The following is a 13,269-nucleotide window of genomic DNA, read 5'->3' as shown; positions in this document are numbered from 1 at the left end:
ATCTTGTCTTGGAAGAATGGGGCAAAGGTGGCAGAAGCCACAGCTGCTGCCTCCAAGGACATCTGTATAGCTCCCAGGGGACCCTCTGCCCTTTCCCCCTCCCACAAGCCTGGGCGAGCAGGGACCAAGCTTGCTTGTTATCACCTGACGCTGAGCAGCCACTGATCCCATTGGTGGAGCCAGATTCGGTCTGGCTCTCCCGTTCCTTCTCGATTTCTCTGCCTCTCTTTCCTCCACGCTGCTTTGATTTCGCTCTTGCCTCTCTCTTCTTGCGCGTTCACTCGCTGGGTTCCGAGCAGCGTCGTTTTCTTGCCGGGAGCAGTAGCGGTAGCTGCAGAGCCAGACAGGAGCTGCCTGTGGGGCATGGAAGCCGACTTCCCAGCAGCCCAGAGAGGAGCGAGCGAGCCCCACTGCCTGTGACCCAGGCGTCAGGCTGCTGTCCCCTGCCTGGAGAGCTCATCATCCACACAGAGTCTCTCCTTTCCTTCTCTTCCAAGTATCCCTCTGCAGGGCCAGCTGAAGCCAGGTAAGTACGCTTCTTCCCCTAAACCATCCTGCCTATTCTAGGAGGTTAAGGGCTGTGGCCACCAGGGTCCCGTAACTGCCCTGGCTGTACACCTGGGTCGCCAGGCCTGGCAACCTTGTTCCCTTTCCCCTAAGTCCTTGGCAAAGAGCTTAACAGCTGGATCTGGTCTCTGAAGCGACACAGTTAGTTACCCCGTGACCATTCTGCGCAGTCGGCGACGCCAAAAGGTTCAGCTGGGTGGGGGTGCTTTCCTCTGGCATGCCAGTAGCTTTTTGGAAAGGGCTTGGGGAAGGGGGTCCAGTGTGTACAACGTGTCTGCATGGCTGGGAGGAGGCTGGAGACTAGCTTGCGTAGATAGGTCTGTCTCCACGCAGTTAGGTTCCTTTGGGGTTTCTGACCGGCTTGTAGCATGTTTCAGAACATTTTTATGCGTGAGGTACATGTGTGCGGGGGCAGCGTTTATCTGAGTAGCCTGTGGGTATATGTGGTAGGGGCTCCAAGAGGCAGTATTTTTAGGGGGTGGACATGTCACTTGTCATGTGGGTGGGAGTACATGTTGAGGGAGTTCTGTAGCAACCAGGCTGTTTCTACGTGGGGAGGGGCAACTTCGAGGCAATAGGAGGTGGATAGGTGGGAAGTGTGGGCACAAATCTCTGTTTGTGGGTAGACTTGAGTAGGTGTGCAAACCTGTTGGCCTGTGAAGAATCAGTCTGACCCAATGTAGCCAGAAGCAAACATGTTTTCAAAGTCTATGTGTTGGAACCTACAAAGGCTCCATGGAGAGAATACCAGAATTCAAGCAAGGATTGACGTGTGCTCAAATCTACATGTGTGCACAGGCAGCCTGTGGGTTGCTTGTCCTCTTTCGGGAGGCGGCATGCATGTGTTGGTGCCTGTGGCTTCCTCTTTTCCTCAAATATATCTTGTGACGATGAGGGGCACATGCATGCGGGTATGTGTGGACATGAGCATGTGTAGGTTGTCATGAAGTAGAAATACTGGGGCATTCTTAGAATGTGCAAGGCGGGGGGGGCATATCTATGCTTAGGTGGGTGTGGAGGAATGAGGATGTCTATGAAGGCATATGCCAAGGTATGTGCGCACCCCTCACCCATATGTGTATGTGCATGCTTGCCTGCGTGGGGGTGTGTACATGCTTGCTTAGGGTGGATTCACATGGGAGTGTGGGTGTTCCTAGGGTGCTGCCTCAACCTGTCCCTCACTGGCTGCCCTTCCCTAGGCATCTGGGTGTAGAGAAGCTGAGTTGATACCCACCCTTCGTCCATGCTGGCTGGCTGCCTTTGTAGTGCCAGCTGCCCCCATTCTCACAATCCTTAGGCTAGGGTGGAGAGCAGCTCTCTCAGAAATGGAGAGAAGAAGGGATGAGCAAGTGCCTGACCTGGAGTCTCCACCCACCACCAAAGCTGCCCTGGCCTCTAGGAAGAGGAGGAGGGATCAAGGAAAGTGAGGAGGGATCAAGGCAGGGACAGGTGTCTGCTCAGGGCAGGTGTAGGCTGGATCCCATGTGGGTGGGAGCCACTCAAATCCTGAGGTGGGCGTATGTGTTCATGTTCGTGGGTGGAAAAATCTCCCTCAGAAGCGTCTTGTCAGTATCCAGGGCATTGTTAACCCCTTGCTGCTGCACACCTCTTCCCAAAACCTTATATAGCAGGATTTTCTTAGGGTTGTTTCCAGATACCCAACCCCATTTGTCTCAGTTTGGAGAAGACCTGGTAGGACTCCCGTAGATTTCCTGTGCATGAAGCCAGAGACATTTGGATGCAGGGTGGGAAGCTGAGTTAATAGTGGACTTTGAGGGACACCTGGGGAGATAAGGCCATCAACCGTACCCTCGCTCCGCCTGTACCTGCTACCCAGGTAGTCCACAGGTTAATGTAGTGATGCCAGGCACTGGAGCATGCTTAATTGACAGGAAAATGTGGGTTGGATTTTCTGGGAGCTATAAATAAAAGTACCTGATTTTGTAGGCACAAGGTGCCCTCACCCTAGCTCCTGGGCAAGGGAAGAAAAAGAAAAGGGTGGGGGGAGGGAGAAAGAGAAGGGGGAAGGGAGACTACCAGCAGGGAAAGAGTTGCTATGAGATGAACTATAAGAGAAAAGCCAGGAAAGGCCCTGAGCGAGTCTATCCATAGCTGTGTGTTTCCTCCCTGAAGCCCCCCATTCCTGGGAGAACCAAGCTATAGACAAGACCAACTAACTCTAGCCCAGTTAAGCACAGGCAAGAAAAATAGTGGTGTAGTCCTTTCATGCCTAAATGGCACAAAGGCAGGATAGAGCTGAAGGAATGGGAGTAGGAGGCAAGGGAAAATTCAGTCACTTGAAAAATCACTGATAGGAAGAAGAGATAAGTAAACAGGAAAAGTCATATATCAAAACATACGAGAGAGAGAGAGAGAGAGAGAGAGAGAGAGAGAGAGAGAGAGAGACACACACACACACCACCACCTTAGTCCATAATAAAACTTGGCCTCCAGAGTATAATTTGCTGTCTGTGTGCCCTTGGATATGTCAGTATCCCCAACTTTGGTTACCTGTCTGTAAAATAAAATAAGGAGAATAATAGTACCTATATATCTCCAGACTAGTGTGAGATGCCATTAGTTTATGTCGGCCTCCAATAGGTGTCAGTGTTAAAGTAATTCTTTAAGCTGAGTGTAGTGGTGGTGGTGTGCACACCTTTCACCCAGGCCCTTGGAAGGCAGAGGCAGATTTCTGAGTTGGAGGCTAGCCTGGTCTACAGAGTCCCAGGACAGCTAAAGCTACACAGAGAAACCCTGCCTCAAAGGGACCAAAAGTGACTGGACTGTGGTGATGTACGCTTTTAATCTCAGAATCTCTGTGAGTTCATGGCCAGCCTGGTCTAAAGATCAAGCTCCAGGACAGCCAGGGCTACACCTGTCTTGACCTCCTCCCCCACCAAGACCTAAAGTAATTCTTTAAAAGAGCAAGTGAGCAGGCATCTGCCATGCTAGCATTTGGGAGGCTGAGGCAGGGGGATAATGAATTTGGAGTCTGGGGCTGCAAGCATCTCAGAAAAGAAGAAAGAAAGATAAAGAAAAGTCAACTGAAATCTGTGAAAACAGAAATTGTATGTCAAAGTAATGGACAAAAAAAAAAAAAGAAAAGAAAAGAAAGAAAAAAAGCTTAAATCAGGCTATGGCCCATGCCACCCCGACCCACCAAAGATATATATCCACAGCATTTGTCTCTCCGGCCCTGCACAGCAGAGTCCCTCACTGCTCCCTCCAGTCTCTCCCAGGGAGGAGAGAGGCCTGAGAGGGCCCAGGGTCTTGGCACCTGTGGACTCTTGGCTGCCCTTGGCCTGCCACCTGCCCCAGTCCTCCGGCTTCAGCCACTCAGCAGGTGCTTCCTGTGTTCCTCCTCCTCCCTGTCCTCTCCCCTCCCACCCTTTCTCTTTTCACGCCTGCTGGCTGAGGGCCCCTCCCTCCTTAGCTCCATCTGCTGCAAATCTGTCCCTCTGCCCAGTGTTTGCAACATTCCCACTGCCTCAGCCACCTGTCAGGGGCCTTCTGCTCTGAGGACCCTGTACAGCGGGCCAAGAGACACCCCCTCTCCAGAGGATCCCCCATCTCACCTTGGGTCCCTCCTATCCAGTCTAGCCCCACTGCAGGCTTTTCTATAACATTTATGAGGCAGCAGTATTTGATGGTATACAAGACTCCACCTCACCAAAACAAAATGGGGGCACCACGTTCCAGAAAAGTCTGTGATAGGAGGGAGGTGCTAATCTTTCCTCTGGCCCTCAATCCCCACAGGAGCCAAACCTGAGGGGAACATGGAGCTGCTGTCTACCCCCCACAGCATCGAGATCAACAATATCACCTGTGACTCCTTCCGTATCTCCTGGGCCATGGAAGATAGTGACCTGGAGAGGGTCACCCATTATTTCATTGACCTGAACAAGAAGGAAAATAAGAATTCCAACAAGTTCAAGCACCGGGTGAGTAAAGGACGCCCTGATACCTTCCCCAGGCCCTGTTCTACAAGGAAGCAAATAATGAGCTCTCTAGACAGATATGGAAGAACCAGATGCCTGGCCAAAATTCAGACTCTTCTCATGGGGTCATTCTGCCAAAGTGATCTAACCATTCTGAGCCTTCCTGTCTTCCTTGGTAAAAATGGAATGATCACGCCACCCTTGTAGAGCTGTTGAAAAGACTCCATGAGAGAGATGTTTTCATGTTCTTTGGTCCAATGCCTAGCACAGCTCCAATAGCACGGCTCCAATGCTGTTATTCCCTCCGTGACTAGAACTTCAGGCAGCAGCAGAGCTCTTGGGTGTGTGTGGGCAGAACCCACGATCTCACATGTCCAGATAATGTTCCAGAGCCTAGAAGTTGTGGTTGGGCAAGCAACATAGAGCGTGCTAACACACACACACACACACACACACACACACACACACACACACACACACACACTCACTCACAGACCGTTAGCTGGGCATATGATGCTGGACACAGTCATAGGGATTCTCTGCTCCTTCGCTGCCCACTGGTCTGTTTCCTAGAAAAGGCATGTGGGTAGTCTCTCCTCGGTGTGTCCTCTCCCCAGGTTAAAAGCCACCATAGGAACAGGTGGGAGGAAACCTCTCATCTTCTCCAGCTGCGTGCAGAGGCAGGGGAGAGTTCAGTGTGAAGAAGCTGGCTCTGAGGGTGATAGCCTTGGTGTGGGCGCTCTCTCTCTCTCTCTCTCTCTCTCTCTCCTTCCCTCCCTCCCTCCCTCCCTCCTTGTCTCCTTCCCTCCCTCCCTCTCTCCTTCCCTCTCCTCCCTCTCTCTGGATCTGGCTCCCTAGATTTGGGTGTCTTTTGGCAGGCCAGTTGCCACGGTGACGTGAATGTTCAACACCACCCCCTTGGCCCTCCCCCCAAAGAATAAGGCATATTTTTCTCTTCCTCCCTGACTTCCCAGCATTTGCTGTTGCCGTGGAGACAGCACTGCAGTGTGCAGATTTCTCGAAGTCTCCCTCAAAAATGAAGGTCTTGCCACCTTCAACTTTGGGGCTCTCCTACCAATTGGCCTTTCCCATTACATCTCAAGAAAATGGGGCATCAGGGAGCTTGAAGGAGGTTGTCCCAAGTCACTGCTTGCTCTTGTAGTGAGATGGTGCCTGGGACACAGAGCTGTGGGGTCTCTGAAACTCCAACCCTCCTCGGGAGGAAGAAGGGAGACCTGGAATAATGCCAAGATCAGGTGTGACTTCAAGACTGATGCTTGGTTCTCCGTCTGTACCCCACTTCTCAGGATGTCCCCACCAAGCTCGTGGCCAAGGCTGTGCCTCTGCCCATGACAGTGAGAGGCCACTGGTTCCTGAGTCCCCGGACAGAGTACAGTGTGGCAGTGCAGACAGCAGTGAAGCAGAGTGATGGAGAGTACCTGGTGTCTGGCTGGAGCGAGACTGTGGAGTTCTGCACTGGGGGTAGGACTGTGATAATACCCGTCTCCATAACACATCTAGCGTGTTTGGGCCATTGAGGGCGGGTAAGAGGGAGCTCTTCACCACAGCCCAGCATACTCGGAGACACCTGCTGCACTCTGGCTGCTATGTTTAGGCCAGAGGGAAGATACAGAGCCTGCTTAGAACTCTGCACATTGGCAAGACCTACACGAAGGGTGCAACTACTTTTCTGGGTTGGGCCAACGAGGAGCAGTTATATACATACATTTTAAAAGTTGCTTTATTTTCATTTATGTGCATCTGTGCATGTGTTCTCACACATACATTTGAGTTCCCACGGAGACCAGATGAGAATATTGGTCCCTTGGAGCTAGGGTTACAAGTGGTTGTGAGCTGCCCCACTTTGGACTCTGGTCCTCTGCAAGAGCAGCAAATGCTTTTAACTGCTAAGCCCTCTTTAGCCCTAAGAATATGTATTTGTAATTGTGGTAAATAGTGTAACATCAAACTGACCATCTGAACCATTTCTCTTTCTTTCTTTCTTTTTTTTTTCTTTTTTCTTTTTTTCGGAGCTGGGGATCGAACTCAGGGCCTTGCGCTCCCTAGGCAAGCGCTCTACCACTGAGCTAAATCCCCAACCCCTGAACCATTTCTAAATATGGAAGTCCTAAGTGGTTTTATATGACCAATTTTCCGAACTTCTCCATCTTGCAAAGCCAGAACAGTACACCCTTGAAGCCATTGCTTTCCATTTTCTGTCCTCTGGGCCATCCCTTCCTTCCGTCTGTCTTTATGATCTTTGACTGTGCATGTATATGAGTGAAATCAAGTATTTGTTCTCTGGTGAACAGCTTATTGCTTTTACTAGACCATCAATAATACACAGGTGCTGTGTATTTGTCAGAATCATTTGTCAGAATTTCCCTCCCACTTTAGGTTAGGCAGTATTTCATTGTATCAGATAGATAATGGGTTTGTTGTTGTTGTTGTTCTTCTTCTTCAATAGTCTACCAATGATCATTTGGTAGGGCAATAACATTTTGTTTGTCCTAAGTCTCCCCTTAGCCTGGAAAACTGGTCCCATCTGATGGTCTCTTAGAGCATAACTCACAAATTCTAGCATGAACAAATGCCACTTTGCATATGCTTGTCGCTGATAGCCAAGGAGCTGCCCCAAAATATTCTATCCCTTTGGTGTCCACGTGAGATCTGCTCCAGATTGCTCTCTATCACAAGGAAGGGGCAGAGAACATTCTTTGCCCTGGGGCCTCCAAGGCTGCTGGCTCCATCCTCTGCCAAAATCTGTGCCCCAAGTCTCCTTGAGTTGCCGGAGCTCTACTAGAGAGGCACTCTTGCGCTTTGAAGGAAAGGTATCTTGGTTTGCCCCACTCTGCCCCACAGAACTGAATATACAGTGGGTGTTCAATTTAAATTGGGGATCTGAAAATGCTGTAGCTGGGTCCACCCTCCTCTTTCCAGAGACCAAGCAAACAGAAATGTAGTGACCACAATAAATAAAGGGCACTTTCCTCTAGTTTGTTTTAAGGTTGTCTAAATCTGCCTCGCTCCCAAGGCCCAGGTTCAGCCTCCCTGGTATGTTTATGGGGAAGCAGGCACATTTCCTGTCCTGGTATCAACCTTCTTTATTTCTCCCAAATAGAGAGCTCAAGTAGGCAGCTAGTGCCTCGGTCCTTCTACAGAAATATTCACCTGAGATCCAGGCTCTGTTATTTGATTCTTCACTAACTCCCACTTATAATTACACTTAGCCACCAACTTAGTTGTGGGACAGGCTCTCACCTCCTAGATTTAAAGCCTGCCGCCCAAAGGACCTTGTATTCTCCTTCTCTAGTCTTTATGTTTCCTATCAGCCCTCTTTTCACATAAGGGCGTCCTGGTATGACAGTCCTGGAGCCCCTCCTGTGATAACAGGTAGTCCTCAGCCTTTTCTGGACCCAGAGCCTCTAGCAACACTGACCCTGAAGTCAAGGGAACAGACAGCAAGCAGTTCTTCATATTTGCTGGCCTGTCCCCACCTGAGTCCAGGCTGTTTCTGAAGCTCCTCTCTTGGCCCAGAGGGTGAAGCCACCTGCAGGCTCTGTGGGTGGTGTAAGGAGAGAGAGGTTGGCTCACCTACCTCACTCTGCCTGGACTCTTACAGACTATGCCAAGGAGCACCTTGCCCAGCTGCAGGAGAAGGCTGAGCAGATCGCTGGCCGCATGCTCCGCTTCTCTGTGTTCTACCGCAACCATCACAAGGAGTACTTCCAGCATGCCAGGTAGGACAAGTCAGAGCTGCTGGTTCCTCCCCAGATCCCCCTCCATTCCAGAATGCTGAGGCAGGAGTATAGCTACAGGTTTGGGGCCAGCCTGGGGTACATAGCAAGACCCTGTCTCAAAAAAAATTTTTTTTAAGTGACTGATACTTTGGGGTTGAGACTAAGAAAAGATCAAGGTAGTTGAAGTAGGGCTTCCTGGTAGAGGATCCTGCTGGCAAGACAAGGTCAGGTAATATGTTCTGGGTGTGACTCTGCCTTCTGGGACAGTTCCTTTGCAGGAGTCTATCACACACTATCAGCTATATCTCCATTTCAGGACCCAGGAGCATAGGGGAGTGGGGAGGGGGCTAGATGAAAGACTCTTGAGCATGGAAGGCTCTGGGGAATCTCAGTTTGTTAGCTTCCAAGCTGAGTGCAAAGGAGTCCAAGGCGCTAGAAAACCATTTTGGGCAAATCTTTTAGGGTACTGGTGAGAGTCAGGTATGAGGAAGCCAAAGGATGGCACTTGGAGGGTCCCGCCCACATGGTCCAACCAGAGGGTCCCACCCACATGGCCCAACTAGAGTAGCCTCCATCTTATTTGCCCACGTGTATGTGGTTTTCTTGTGAGAGAAAGGGAGCAGGGGAAGAGACAGACAGACAGACAGACAGACAGAGAGAGAGAGAGAGAGAGAGAGAGAGAGAGAGACAGGCCAGATCTAGTACTTCAGCCTTCTGATGTTGAGCTCAAGGCACCAAGGGCAGCAAGTCACTTGCCTCAGGACAGCCAGGCCCATGCAAGCGTGAGGCTGGGCCAAGGCTTGTCCACCCTCCCCCATGCCTGCTTCAAGTCCATGTCCTTCTGAGCTAGGTCAGGGCAGTCTGCCACTGTTACTGTCTTTATCATTACTGGCAGCTGGGGTGGGGCGTTCCCCACTTGCCCCAAGAAAGTGGCAAAGAACTGGAGCCTTTGGTATTTGTATTGAAGAGGCAAGGGTCCTGTTTAGGCTCCTTCTTAGGTGGCAGCACACACACTAAGGCAGAGGCGACTCATCCTCAGAGTCTAGTCAGGGAGACGGTTCTTAATGTCTGCGAGCAGTGGAGGCTGCAAGCGAATAGGAATGCTGGAAGCTGGGCTGGCTCCCTGTCTTCTTTACACATTGCAGCCAGGCTCCAGAGAACTAACCCGTGGCATTTTCCTCTCTCTTTGGCATTCCTCCCTGGTGGGCAGGACCCACTGTGGGAATGTACTACAGCCTTACCTGAAGGACAACAGTGGGAGCCACGGCTCCCCTACCAGTGGCATGCTGCATGGCGTCTTCTTCAGCTGCAACACCGAGTTCAACACAGGCCAGCCGCCCCAGGACTCCCCTTATGGCCGCTGGCGCTTCCAGATCCCTGCCCAGCGCCTCTTCAACCCCAGCACCAACCTCTACTTTGCGGACTTCTACTGTATGTACACAGCCTACCACTATGCCATCCTGGTGCTGGCACCCAAAGGCTCCCTGGGGGACCGCTTCTGTCGTGACCGTCTGCCCCTCCTGGACATTGCCTGCAACAAGTTCCTGACCTGCAGTGTGGAGGATGGAGAGCTGATCTTCCGCCATGCTCAGGACCTCATCCTGGAGATCATCTACACCGAGCCTGTCGACCTGTCCCTGGGCACCCTGGGAGAAATCAGTGGGCACCAGCTCATGAGCCTGTCCACTGCTGATGCCAAGAAAGATCCCAGCTGCAAGACCTGCAATATCAGTGTGGGCCGCTAGGGACTCCTGGGGAGCTGGAGGGCTGGGGAGAGATGACAGGAGGGTGGGGCATGATATATGGCTTAGGTTTGGGGAGCTGGCTTTCTCTCCCCTCTCCCTGCTCCCTCACTCTGTCCTCTTCCCCCTCCCCCTGTGTTGGAGACAACAGAAAGTGGTCCTCTTAGTTAGTGGCGTGACCCATTCCAGGTCTGGTGGACTTGGAGAGGGGGGTTATCAGCAGGTGATAACCTCCCTTTCTGTTTCCCTCTTCTGTCTTTTGACTTCAAGCAGGCCTCCCTGAGTCCTCAGGCATCTCCCAGAGTCCTCCCCGCCTCCTGGGCCAAAGCCCATGTGTAGCCTGACCTCCGTGTAGATGCAGAAAAGCTGTGGGGTACCTCCTTCCTAGCCCCACCCACCCCACTCAGGGCCACCCCAGACAGCCTCCTTCTTACTCAGCTGGGCCTGAGGGCTTTTTCCGCCTCCGGACTAGGCCCCTCCCTTTATAAATAACCTCCTGCACTGCTGTCTTGCCCTGGCTGCTCCTTATCCCCCAGAGCCCATTTCCCGCATGGGAGAACCATCCATCCCTTCCAACACTGTCGCTGGACCACTTGAGATGCCCTCCCACTCTCTGGGAAAGCACCTTCTCATTTTTTAGTTTGGAGGGCTTGCTCTGGTCTCTTGAGCTTTTCCTTTCTTCTCTCTGGGGACGATAATATCCTCAGCAAACCTCCCTCCTTGCTCAGAGAGCACCAAGGTCTGCCAGGGTCGAGGAGGGGGAAGCAGACCCCTGAGACCTGTTCCTCAGCCAGAAGCGGGCCACCTCGTGTCTTGACAGGCCTGACAGAGCTAGAGAACTCCGTGTGACCCACAGAACCCTGGCACCCTGCCCAGCTGTGCACTTCGCTCGCTCACTCGACCGCTCTGCCTGAGAGTCATGACTGTTCTGTGCCCTGTGAGCCAGATGTTGGGCTCTCCATCACACTACTACCCCTTGCTCTCTGGGCTGATCCCCTGGGGAGTTCCTGATGAATTCCCCCACAGCTCCTGGTGTTTTCATCTTGTTCTTACTGTTGTCTGGATTAGGAGGGTGGAGAGGGTGGACTCCCTGAGACAAGATAAGCAGGTGGAGACATAGAAGAGGGAGGGACATTTAACATAGTAACATTTTCAGAGGTGACAGAGATGATACACGGGCAGCTGGACTTCTGTGAAGGACAGAGGAGCTGGCAGACCCACAGGGCCATACCTCTGAGGGACAGGTGAATGGCTGGTTACCAGAGACAGGACTGGTAGACAGTCAAGTACCTCACTACAATGTGCCAAGAGATCTGGGATCCTGGGAAATGTGTGGAGAAGAGGATTTGACACTCCCCACCCCCAAGGCCCTTCCCCTCTGCTGACAGCATTGCTGTGGTTGTGGCCTGTTGCCTTGTCCTCTGTCCCTGGGTGGGGCACACCCTCCTGTGCTGTGCTTGCCTTGTGCATCAATAAACCACAATGGCCCAAGGGCTCCATCTGTCTTGGTCCATTTAGGCGACTACAGTGAAATGCCACAGACTCAAAAACTCTCGCCATTCTAGAAATTGAGAATTCTAAAAGCAAGGTATCTTTAGATGAGATGTCTGGGGAGGTCCTGCTTTCTGGTACATTGACAGCTGTCTTTGCCTCGCTTCTGTGTGCCCTACACACCCACTATGATGGAAGGGGTGAATAAGTTTCCCTAGCCTTAAATTTCATTTTTGATTTTATGTACATGTCAGTGTACCATGTATATGCCCAGTGCCTGGCCAAAAGAAAGCACTGAGGACTGAAGACCATGATGCAAGTGCTGGGATTTGAACCTGGGTCCTCTGAAAGAGTAGCCAGTGCCCTCAAATGCTAAGCCATTTTTCCAGCAGGCCCTCTGTTTTTTTTTTTTTAAAGGTAGGGTTTCTAGTCAAGTTAGCTTCCAACTCCCTATGCGAGATGCACTTGTACTTCTAATCCTCCTGTTCCTGCCTCCACAGTGCTGGGGTTACAGGTGTGTACTGCCACACACCTGTATGTTGTATGGCACCTGTAAGTTTATATGAGACTGAACCCAGGGAATTTTGCATGCAAACACTCTACTGTGCCACATCTTAGCCTACCACACCACCCAGCCTCTTTCATAAGGGCACTAATCTCATTCATAAGGCCCTACCCTTAAGAAAGGCAAAGCCTCCTAAACCCATCACCACGGAAGCTGAATTTTGAACAATGAACCTTGAGTTTGGGGCATATGCAGGGCAATCACAGTAGTGCCTCTGAGACTGAGAAGAAATGGATGGAGTAGCCAAGTTGCTCTGTCCCCAAGAAAGGTCTCATGGGGATGCCACCTGAAGCCACATGAACATGCCCCATTAGCCAACCCAATAGCATCCTACAGTGGCTGGCAGGGCTCAGAATACAGGGGTACAGCTTTACCCCAGTTGAAGAGACTTTGGAGACCATGTGGTCTCACCCTGTACTTTCCAGAGGCAGCACTGAGGTATCTAGGGAGGCCTCTTATGGCTATGTGCCTAAAGCCCCTGGGCCTCTGATGGAGTCCTCCCTACAATCTCGGCCTGTCATGGCTCAGACTCAGGTGCCACTGGATTTCCCTCTCGAACAGCCCTGTGTCCCTTCCTCCCTGGCAGGACTCCTTGGTTGCAGATCTGAGTCACCTCTGTGCCTATTATTATAGACTTATTAAAATGGTTCTCAGCTGCAGTGGAAATGTTCCAGAACTGTCAGAGGCACCTTACCAACACCGCCTGAGTCAGGGTCAGGTTTACATGTGTCATGGCGCACCGCCACCTTGGAATAAAGAAAACTGAAGGGCAGTTCACCTCAGCTGAGGGCGTGCTGGCAACGGATTGCTCCTTCCACACAGCAGCTAAGTTTGTCTACATGCTGTGGTATTATCCCTGCCTCACGTATAAGACACTGAGGCATGAAATTTAGAGGCTTGTACCTGTCTGTGCCAATTCAGAAACGGGAATCTTACATTCAGCGGCCCGGGTGGCTGCCTTCTTTAGAGTATGTCAGTTTATGGAACGGTTAGACCCAGGCAGTTAGACCCTATCTCCCACGTAGTGACCCTTTCCACTGCTCTTCCTGCTAACCCAGAGCGCCAGGGGGCGCCAGAGAGTCACAAATGTCACAGAGGCTTATTTTAAAGGAGTGGGTGGCAGTGAGCTCAGGATGGGGAGTGGATTCTTTTGCCTCTAGGAAGTATGGATTCTCAGAGCTCTTAAGAAGGGTGGGCTTCTGTCTCCCGTTTGGACGCCCTTCTTT

General features: G+C 51.5%; 1 protein-coding gene across 1 annotated transcript; it reads left to right on the top strand.

The window, feature by feature from the left end:
- The first annotated feature begins 250 nt into the window (after positions 1 to 250).
- On the top strand, positions 251 to 11,482 carry Phyhip (phytanoyl-CoA 2-hydroxylase interacting protein). Its single transcript, XM_032917638.1, has 5 exons — positions 251 to 526; positions 4,324 to 4,508; positions 5,813 to 5,987; positions 8,128 to 8,245; positions 9,456 to 11,482. The coding sequence occupies exons 2-5, from the start codon at positions 4,344 to 4,346 to the stop codon at positions 9,988 to 9,990; spliced, it is 993 nt and encodes a 330-aa protein (XP_032773529.1). The 5' UTR covers positions 251 to 526; positions 4,324 to 4,343; the 3' UTR covers positions 9,991 to 11,482.
- The last annotated feature ends 1,787 nt before the right edge of the window (positions 11,483 to 13,269 follow it).

The sequence above is a fragment of the Rattus rattus genome, chromosome 12 (assembly GCF_011064425.1).
Source record: "Rattus rattus isolate New Zealand chromosome 12, Rrattus_CSIRO_v1, whole genome shotgun sequence".
NCBI classification, from domain to species: Eukaryota; Metazoa; Chordata; class Mammalia; order Rodentia; family Muridae; genus Rattus; species Rattus rattus.
Note: the sequence above shows the minus strand (reverse complement) of the source record. Positions and strands in the feature narration are given on the sequence as shown.

Excerpts from the sequence above, each read along its gene's own strand:
- Phyhip (XM_032917638.1), top strand. The coding sequence starts at position 4,344 with ATGGAGCTGCTGTCTACCCCCCACAGCATCGAGATCAACAATATCACC. Across the intron at positions 4,509-5,812 it reads CCAACAAGTTCAAGCACCGG|GATGTCCCCACCAAGCTCGT; the intron begins GTGAGTAAAGGA and ends CCCACTTCTCAG. Across the intron at positions 5,988-8,127 it reads TGTGGAGTTCTGCACTGGGG|ACTATGCCAAGGAGCACCTT; the intron begins GTAGGACTGTGA and ends GGACTCTTACAG.